A 10090-nucleotide genomic window follows, 5' to 3' on the forward strand; every position below is an offset into this window, starting at 1 on the left:
CTTCGCTCCCCATTCCGCCATGGGCCCTAACTAGATGCCTAGATCGAGAGCCATCCTTACAGTAAAACATCGAAAAGGAAGTCTATTGAATCGTCACACGATTACTGAGGGCATGTATGCCCCTCGCCAGAAATGAAATGTACTCCCTCCGTCCGGGTTTATTGGGCCCCTAAGCAACCTAGTGGTGTCCCTCATTCTAAGTCCCGTTCCTCGATTAGCACATAAAATATGTTCGCTAAGCCTTCTAATCAATTTATATTTAATTCCGCCAGTTTTACTACCCAATGCATGCCTTGTGTTTCTCCATAATGGGCCACGCTTCCGTGATTTTTGCTGGTGGCCAGTTTCCAACGAGCACTGTTATAAGTCAGTTACCACGTACAAGTAATCAGCATTTATTGTGTGCGATTTATTGCCTAATCTAGCATGCAAAATTAATAGGTTGCCTTGGTACCTGAGTTTTGGTCTCAAGGCCTAATAAACCCGGACGGAGGGAATAGGACATCCGCGCAATAATTCATCGTTCACGCCCATGTGTGCCAGATTTGGCGAGGAGCACGGGTATCAGTACCAAAACCACCTGTGTTTGGACAGTTTGAGATCAAAGTGAGTGTACCGCCAACCATAATTCAACGATATGATATCTTTAAGAGGATAATAATTATAGAAAGTCACTCAAAGCCCAACAATGCCACACGAAGGTCCTTTTCTCGGTTTGAGACGGCAGTACTGTGCGCTTGGCTTGGGCGACATGCCATGGCGCTCGCTGTAGTTAGAAACGTGAGCTGTTTCCCCCTTGTGGATGGAAAGGAACGTGAGCTAATCTGGTGCGAGAGACGGTGACGCGCATACATTTTCCCCGCTTTTTCTCCGAGCCGAAGAAGCAGCGGCGGCCCTTCCGTTTTCCCGGCCGACGCGACGCGACGCGCGCAGCACGCTTCCGGCTTCCTGTCCTCTCCCCCTCCCACTCTCAGGACAGGTCGTCCACCCCAACAAACCCGATCCCCCATCAAACAGACGGCGCGCAACCAGACAAATCCCCGCTAGGCGGCAGCGGCAGCGCCACTGCCAACCCCCACCCCCACGCGAGCCATGCGTCCGGCCGGCATCAGCCTCCCGGCCCAGCCGGGCACGCCGGGCCGCCCGCGCCGCCGCCCGGATCTCACCCTCCCGATGCCGCAGCGCCCGGACGTCTCCTCCTCCCTCGCCGTCCCGCTCCCGCTCCCGCCCCCGACCGCCGCTCCCCCCGGCGCCGCCCAGCCGCTCGTGGCCCCGCCCGCGGCGACCCCGCCCCCGCCCCCGCTCCACGAGCTCGAGCGCGTGCGCCGCGTCGGCAGCGGCGCGGGCGGGACGGTGTGGATGGTGCGGCACCGCGCCACGGGCCGCTGCTACGCGCTCAAGGTGCTCTACGGGAACCACGACGACGCGGTGCGGCGGCAGATCGCGCGGGAGATCGCCATCCTGCGCACCGCCGAGCACCCGGCGGTGGTGCGCTGCCACGGCATGTACGAGCGCGGCGGCGAGCTGCAGATCCTGCTCGAGTACATGGACGGCGGGTCCCTCGACGGCCGCCGCATCGCCGACGAGCCCTTCCTCGCCCACGTCGCCCGCCAGGTGCTCTCCGGGATCGCATACCTCCACCGGCGCCACATCGTGCACCGCGACATCAAGCCCTCCAACCTGCTCATCGACTCGGCGCGCCGCGTCAAGATCGCCGACTTCGGGGTGGGGCGGATCCTGAACCAGACCATGGACCCCTGCAACTCCTCCGTCGGCACCATCGCCTACATGAGCCCCGAGCGCATCAACACCGACATCAACGACGGCGCCTACGACGGCTACGCCGGCGACATCTGGAGCTTCGGCCTCAGCATCCTCGAGTTCTACCTCGGCAGGTTCCCCTTCGGCGAGAACCTCGGCCGACAGGGCGACTGGGCCGCGCTCATGGTCGCCATCTGCTACTCGGACCCGCCCGAGCCGTCGCCCGCCACCGCCTCGCCCGAGTTCCGGGGCTTCATCGCCTGCTGCCTGCAGAAGAACCCGGCCAACCGCCTCTCCGCCGCGCAGCTGCTGCAGCACCCCTTCGTCGCGTTGCCGCAGCCGCAGCCGCTCGCCGCCCCGCCGTCATGACCGCCGCGACCTCCCAATACGGATCTCGATCCACTTCTTGCACCGCGCTTCCAAATCCAGCATATCAGGTGGAGGGAGGATCGATGGAACTGAGCTGCCGGGGGAATCTTGGAAGGTTCTCCCGGACCATTTCGGGTATTCTTCTCGTCCACCATCGTCTCATCAAATCATCCATCCATTGTTGTCGCTGCTGCTGCTGTTTTAGTTAAGGTTTCCTTTTCCTCCCCTGTTGCTGTGATGTTCGTTGCTACTTCCTGTTACGGCCTTGTAATAGTAGCAAAAGCTGTGTGCATAAAAAGGATTTTGTACCGCAAGATTGGTCGAATATAGACACGATATCCATTCCGCCATTGCCTCCCACCGCTGCAAAGGAAATTTCATCCGTACATGTAGCAAACAAGCAGTGCCATCACATGATGATATGGCTCCCATCTTGCCAGGGACATCTTCCATTTATTTTATCTGTGTTTGCTTATTATACTAGTTGCAAGTCGCCGTGGCTCGATGGAATTATTGGATTGGATTCTAAAAATGCTGGTTGGATAGAGGGGAATCTCGAAATAGGAATCGAAGCAACTTTGTTTTGTTTCTTTCAGCGTTGTAAAGTAATGAGGGAAAGGTGTTTCCTGAACCTCCTCCTCCTTTTCTGTATCCTGTTCTTGTTTGCCTTTTCTTCACTCAGCTAAAGATGGTTTTTGTTTTGGCAACTGGCATGCGCATCAGGATTTCAATTCATGTTTACTTTTGTTCCACTTGATGAAAATGGACGTCTGCAATGAATTTCCTTTGTGATTAGTTTAGTCAGAGTGAGGGTAAACCTTTCTGATTAGTTTAATCAGCCAGGATAAACCTTAGCAATCAGTTCAATCAGGGTGAGGAGAAACCTCAGTGATTTTAGTATGAAAACACCTCACAATCTTCAGTACAGAAATGCAAGAAGTATATGCAGTGAAGATACAAGCCCACAGCTCAAAACCCAAACCCAAAAGATACAAGCCCACTTGTGAGCAAATCACTCGTGTATTTTGTACTTCTGCTCGGTGCAGTAGTAGTAGCTCAAACAGGCAGTTGCTCTACTGATCCAGGAGCTTGAGCAGCACTTGGGGCTGCAGCGTCAGGAACCTCCTCCTCTGCCTTTTCTGTTTCCAGTTCCGGTTTGCTTTTTCTTCATCCGGCTAAAGATGGTTTTTGTTTTCGCAACTGGCATGCACATCATGGATATCAATTCATGTTTACTTTTGTTCCACTTGTGAAAATGGACGCCACGACTCAGGAGTGGATTTCCTTTTCTTTTCGATCCTGGCTAAGGGCATCTCCAACGCCGACCCGCAAACGGACATACTCCCTCCGTAAACTAATATAAGAGCGTTTAGAATACTAAAGTAATGATCTAAACGCTCTTATATTAGTTTACAGAGGGAGTAGTATTTATTCAAAAATTGGTCCGGACACGGATACGGAAGCCGTCCATCCAACCTTATACCTCAAATATCCATCCGCTTTCACCCCCACCAAATATATTAGTCACAATTTACATGGATAAAAGCACTTGAAAAGGAAAAAAAAGTGTAAACACATGCATGCAAGCTTAACCTTCCGCCAACAACATATCAATGTTTAAACCTTCCGCCAACTAAGTACATGCTAAACCTTCTGCCTCCGCCAAACAACATGCTATGGTCACTTAAAGCAACATGCATCAGTCAAATAGCAGGGCGGCCTTTCGCCATCCGGATAGGGAGGAGAAGGTACGTGGTGGTTTGACTCGCGCAAAGCCCTTCTTTATTTTGTTTTGGGTTTGCGGAAAAACAGATGTCCCTACGCGTCGGCATACCGATACATGACCGTGTTGGATGGCAAACTGCGTCCGGACAAAGCAGTTCGGACGCTTGCGGGAGGTGCCCTTCTTTGTTTTGTCTTGGGTTTGCGGGAAAACAGATGTCCATACGCGTCGGCATACCGATACATGACCGTGTTGGATGGCAAACTGCGTCCGGACAAAGCGGTTCGGACGCTTGCGGGAGGTTTGAGAGTCTGCTTTGGATATGCCCTAATAAATCTGGGACGCCCTTACCTGGCGATCGAGAGCTAGGGGGTTTGCCTCCGGGAGCTCCTATTCGCCGCTCGCTGCGGCAAACAGGCGCGGTTTCGCACAGCTGGTTGTCCAACTGGGCCGGCCCATGAATGTAACGACTGACAGCATGATGTAGCTAAACAAAATGTCGTTGTGGCCGGAATTCGAAACCAAGACCTCAGGCTATACCTGACGTCGTTCTACCAGTTGAACTAGCATTCTTCACTGAATATATTGCAGTGCCAAGCTTAAAGAACCAGCACAGATCCACATAATATCCTGAATTTCAAAATCAGTTTTTATTGAAAAAAACGAACGGGTCTGTGAACACAAACAAATTACGAATTTGCGAATAAAATTTTAAAACTGAAATATTTTTTAAAATATGGAACATTTTGTTTGAAACGGGAACATTTTTTGAAATTCCAAGACAAAATTTGAAAACACGAACATATTCTGGAAAATGTGAAACCAAGAACATTTTTTGAAATTGGTGAACAAAAAACTGAAACTGAACAATTTCGAAACACCTGAAAAAATGAAAACGTGTACATTTTTGAAATTTCTGAACAATTTTCAAAAACAGGAATATGTTTTCAACTGCCCAAACAGTTTTTGAAAATTATGAACAAAAAATTGAAATTAAAAAATTTCGAACCTCCTGAAAAAAAGAAAATGTGCACACTTTTTAAATTTGTGAACAATTTTTGAAAATGGGAACATGTTTTCAACCACTCAAACATTTTTTGAAATTTGTGAACAAAAATTTGAAACTGAACAATTTTGAAACTAAAACATGAAACTGTTTGCATTTTTTGAAATTTGTGAACAATTTATTTAAAATGAGAACATGTTTTGAACAACCCAAACATTTTTTTGAAATTTGTGAACAAAAATTTGAGACTGAACAATTTCGAAACTCCTGAAGAAAGGAAAACATGCACATTTTCTGAAATTTGCAAACAATTTTTCTAAAACAGGAACATTTTTTGAAACTAGAAGAATATTTTAAAAATGGAACATTTTCCGAATTTATGACCAAAATTTGAGCTCACGATTCGTTTTTTAAAAAATGAACATTTTTTTTTGTTTTTGGAACATTTTTCAAAATATGAAAAAAGTGAAGAAAGAAAAAAGTAACTCGAAACAGGAACATAAACAAAAAAGAAACAGAAAAAAGGTAATAGAAAGAAGAAAAAGAAACATAAAAATGTCAAAAACAAAAAGGAAAAAAACAAAACGGAAATTAAAAGGAAAACCGGTAAAAGAAAATAAACCGGTTCAGGGAACATTCTGGAAGGTTCCCAAAACCGGATGATAGTACAGGAACTGCGTATGCATAATGGGCCGGCCCATCGCCTCGCTCGGTCTCTTCGCCTGTGCGAAGAGAAATCCCTATTTGCCGCACTTTGCGGCAAATTGTCCCCGTTCCGCACAGGGGGAGGCGCACTAGCGAATCGACTGGGCCGGCCCATTTACACAGTTCGTTCGCTTCGCTTTGGAACTTTTTTTCTCCTGACTTTCAGGTTTATTGTTTTTTGTTTTTCCAGGTTTTTTTCTTCTTTCCTGTTTTCATTTCCTCTTTTTGTTTGAATTTATTTGTTAATTTTTTCGAAAATTGATTTGAAATATCAAATATTCATCAGAATTCAAAATGTTGTCTCTCTTTTCTCGTTCGCAATTTTGAAAAATGTTTGGAATTTCAGGAAAAAGACGTGATTTCCGAATTTTTTGTTTGAGATTTTCAGAAAATGCTCAAAAAATTTAGAAAATTCCTGTTTTCAAGATTTTGTTCATAAATTCAAAAATGTTCCCGTTCTCAAAATGTGTTCACAAATTCAAAAATTTAGATAGTGTTCGGGAATTTCAAAACATGTTCCCACTTTTCAAAATTGTTCACAAATTCAAAAAATTGCTCATGTTTTCAAGACTTGTTCACAAATTCAAGATGAATTTCGGGAATTAAAAAAGTTCACCTTTCAATTTTGTTCATTAATTTAAATAATGTTCATGAATTTTACTTTCCAAATTGTTCACAAAATAATCATGTTTACAAGATATGTTCGTGAATTCAAAAAATGATCAGGGAATTTCAAAAAATATTCGCCTTTGAACATTTGTTCACAAATTTCAAAGAAAATTCAGGAATTTCACTTTCCAAATTGTTAAAAAAAAACAATCATGTTTTCAAAATGTGTTTGTGAAGTAAAAAATTGTTAAGGAATTTCAAAAACTGTTCTCCTTTGAATTTTTGTTCACAAATTTCAAAAAATGTTGGGAATTTGACTTTCCAAATTGTTCACCAAAAGAATCATGTTTTTAAAATGTGTTCGTGAATACAAAAATTGTTCAGGGAATTTCAAAAAATGTTAGTCTTTGAATTTTTGTTCGCAAATTTCAAAAAATGTTCGGGAATTTCACTTTCCAAATTGTTCACAAAGAAAAATCATGTGTTTCAAAATGTGCTCCTGATTTCAAAAATTGTTCAGGGAATTTCAATAAATGTTCACATTTCAATTATTGTTCACAAATTTCAAAAAATGTTCGGGAATTTCACTCTCCAAATTGTTCACAAAAAACAATCATGTTTTCAAAATATGTTCGAGAATACAAAAAATGTTCTTGGAATTTCAAAAAAATGTTCGTCTTTGATTTTTTGTTCACAAATTTCAAAAAATGTTCAGGAATTTCACTTTCCAAATTGTTGACAAAGAAAAATCATGTTTTCAAAATGTGTTTGTGAATTCAAAAATTGTTCAGGGAATTTCAATAAATGTTCGGCGTTCAATTATTGTTCACAAATTTCAAAAAATGTTCGGGAATTTCACTCTCCAAATTGTTCACAAAAACAATCATGTTTTCAAAATGTGTTCGAGAATACAAAAATTGTTCAGGGAATTTCAAAAAAAGTTCGTCTTTGAATTTTTTTTCACAAATTTCAAAAAATGTTTGGATATTTCACTTTCCAAATTGTTCACAAAGAAAAATCATGTTTTCAAAATGTGTTCGTGAATACAAAAATTGTTTAGGGAATTTCAAAAAATGTTCGTCTTTGAATTTTTGTTCAAAAATTTCAAAAAATGTTCGTCTTTGATTTTTTGTTCAAAAATTTCAAAAAAGTTTCGGGAATTTCACTTTCCAAATTGTTCACAAAGAAAAATCATGGTTTTTGAAAATGTGTTCGTGAATTCAAAAATTGTTCAGGGAATTTCAACAAATGTTCGCCTTTCAATTATTGTTCACAAGTTTTAAAAAATGTCCAGAACTTTTACTCTCCAAAATTGTTCACAAAAAACAATCATATTTTCAAAATGTGTCCGTGAAGTCAAAAATTGTTCAGGGAATTTCAAAAAATGTTCTCCTTTGAATTTTTGTTCACGAATTTCAAAAAATGTTCGGGAATTTCACTTTCCAAATTGTTCACCAAACGAATCATGTTTTCAAAATGTGTTTTTGAATACAAAAATTGTTCAGAGAATTTCAAAAAATGTTCATCTTTGAATTTTTATTCAAAAGTTTAAAAATATATTCGAGAATTTCACTTTCCAAATTGTTCACAAAGGAAAACCATGTTTTCAAAATGGGTTCATGAAATCAAAAATTGTTTAGGAAATTTCAATAAATGTTCGCCTTTCAATTATTGGTCACAAATTTCAAAAAATGTTCGGGAATTTCTCTCTTCAAATTGTTCACAAAAAAATCATGTTTTCATAATGTGTTCATGAATTCAAAGAACATTCACCTTTGAATTTTTGTACACAAAATTTAAAAATGTTTGGGAATTTCACTTTCGAAATTGTTCACAAAAAAATCATGTTTTCAAAATGTGTTCGTGAATTCAAAAAATGTTAGTAATGATGGTGGCTAGCGATGTTCGTCAGTACAAGAGGTTCAGAAAATGTGTTCGTGTTTATGGGAATTTTTTCTATGTGATGTTTTAAGTTTCGCCGCTGTTGTTTACCTATTTAAACACCACGCTGCAGTTATGACACGAGAACTCATGTGTCTAAGTGGCTAATGGATTGCAACCAACCTTGAGGTGTTGTGTTCGAAATTAGGTGCTATCTCCTTCTTTTTCTGCCTTTTTTCACGTCAACACCCGTGCACTGGAAATGGGCCGTCCCAGCTGAGTCGCCATGTGCGAATCACCGACTGCTTGCCGCAACGAGCGGTAAATAGGAGGTCCCTGTGCGAAGGGCCGACAGTTTGACGCAGCGCGCGTCAAATAGGGTATTCCTTTGCCTCCAGCGAACGTTTTCGCCTAGTTAGCTCGCACCTCTTGTTTGGGCCAGAAGCCCATTTAAACCTTTTTTTTCGAAAAAATACAATCAACAAAAAAACACACTAAATTGCCATGAACTAACTTATGGAAAAAATGTCAGGCTACTATGTAAAAAATGCCATCTCTCTAAATTTTATACAATATACAATGAATACCATTAAAAAAAGTTGCATGAACTATAGAAATGAAAAATGCCATGCTAAAAACAGACATTCCTCAGGATAAAAATGCCATCTCTTAATAATAAAAATGCCATCTCTAAATAATATAAATGCCATCTCTTAATCATAAAAAATGCCATATCTTAATAATAAAAATGCCATCTCTTAATAATAATAAAAAATTCCATCTCTTAATAATAATAAAATGCCATCTCTTAATAATAATAAAAAATTCCATCTCTTAATAATAATAAAATGTCATTTCTTAATAATAAAAAATGTCATCCCTTAATAATAAGAAATACCATTCCTTAATAATAAGAAATGATATCCCTTAATAATAAAAATGCCATCTCTTAATAATAAATAAATTTCCATCTATTAATAATAAAAATGCCATCTCTTGATATTAAAAATGCCATGTCTTAAAAATTTAAAATGCCATCTCTTACAAAATACAATCTGTTAATAATAATAAATGCCATCTCTTAAATATTAAAAATGCCATATCTTACTAACAAAAATGCCATCTCTTGATATGAAAAAAATGACATCTATCAAAAATAAAAAATTCCATCTCTTAAAAAAATGCCATCTATTGATATTAAAAACATGCCATCCAGTAAAAAAAAATGCCATATCATATAAAAATGTCATCTCTTAATATACAGAATATCATCTCTTAAATAAATAAAAATGCCATCCCTCAAAATATAATAATATAAAAAATAAAATGCCATCTCATAATATTAACATAATTCCATTTCTTAATATAAAAAATGCCATACCTTGAATAAATAAAAAGTCCATCTCTTATAATGAAAAATAAAAATTTCATTAACGTAGTTTAAAAGTTTGTAAACTACCATGTTGCTTTTTCTAGACAAAATGACATCTAGTGAGCAAAATGCCATTTCTTAATATGAAAAATGCCACCTCTTAAAAAAAATAAAAGTGGCATGTCTCATAATAGAAAAATAAAAATGCCATTAACGTAGTTTAAAAGTTTGTGAATTACCATGTTTTTTTCCTAGAGAAAATGATATCTAGTGAGTAAATGGGAAAAAAAACAAAGGGACTAGGATTCGAACCCAGGTGACCCTAGGCGAATGGGTGCACTGCTAGCCAATGGGCTAGCTTTAGTACCTTTTGATATAGGAAAACACTTAAGGGAATCTCCAATGGTTGTAAGATAGTTGTTGGTAGACTTTGCCACATAAGATTTTTGGTGATGTGTCATAGAATAAATGAGGAAAAAGAGGAAGGTTGTATGTACATGAACTAACACCACTTGCACAAGCTCCAATGTAGAATGAGAGAACACCTTATTTATTATCTCACATCCTATTAGGCGAACTAGATACAACCTATTGTTGTTGTTATATGTTAAAGTGTTGGTTGATGACATGCAATATTTTACCAACAAGCTAACATACAAACTGT

General features: G+C 40.2%; 1 protein-coding gene across 1 annotated transcript; it reads left to right on the forward strand.

The window, feature by feature from the left end:
• Window positions 1–944: 944 nt before the first annotated feature.
• On the forward strand, window positions 945–2263 carry LOC119338648 (mitogen-activated protein kinase kinase 5-like). Its single transcript, XM_037610934.1, has one exon. The coding sequence runs from the start codon at window positions 1093–1095 to the stop codon at window positions 2128–2130; it is 1038 nt and encodes a 345-aa protein (XP_037466831.1). The 5' UTR covers window positions 945–1092; the 3' UTR covers window positions 2131–2263.
• The last annotated feature ends 7827 nt before the right edge of the window (window positions 2264–10090 follow it).

The sequence above is a fragment of the Triticum dicoccoides genome, chromosome 7B, assembly GCF_002162155.2.
Source record: "Triticum dicoccoides isolate Atlit2015 ecotype Zavitan chromosome 7B, WEW_v2.0, whole genome shotgun sequence".
Lineage (NCBI taxonomy): Eukaryota > Viridiplantae > Streptophyta > Magnoliopsida > Poales > Poaceae > Triticum > Triticum dicoccoides.

Excerpts from the sequence above, each read along its gene's own strand:
- LOC119338648 (XM_037610934.1), top strand. The coding sequence starts at position 1,093 with ATGCGTCCGGCCGGCATCAGCCTCCCGGCCCAGCCGGGCACGCCGGGC.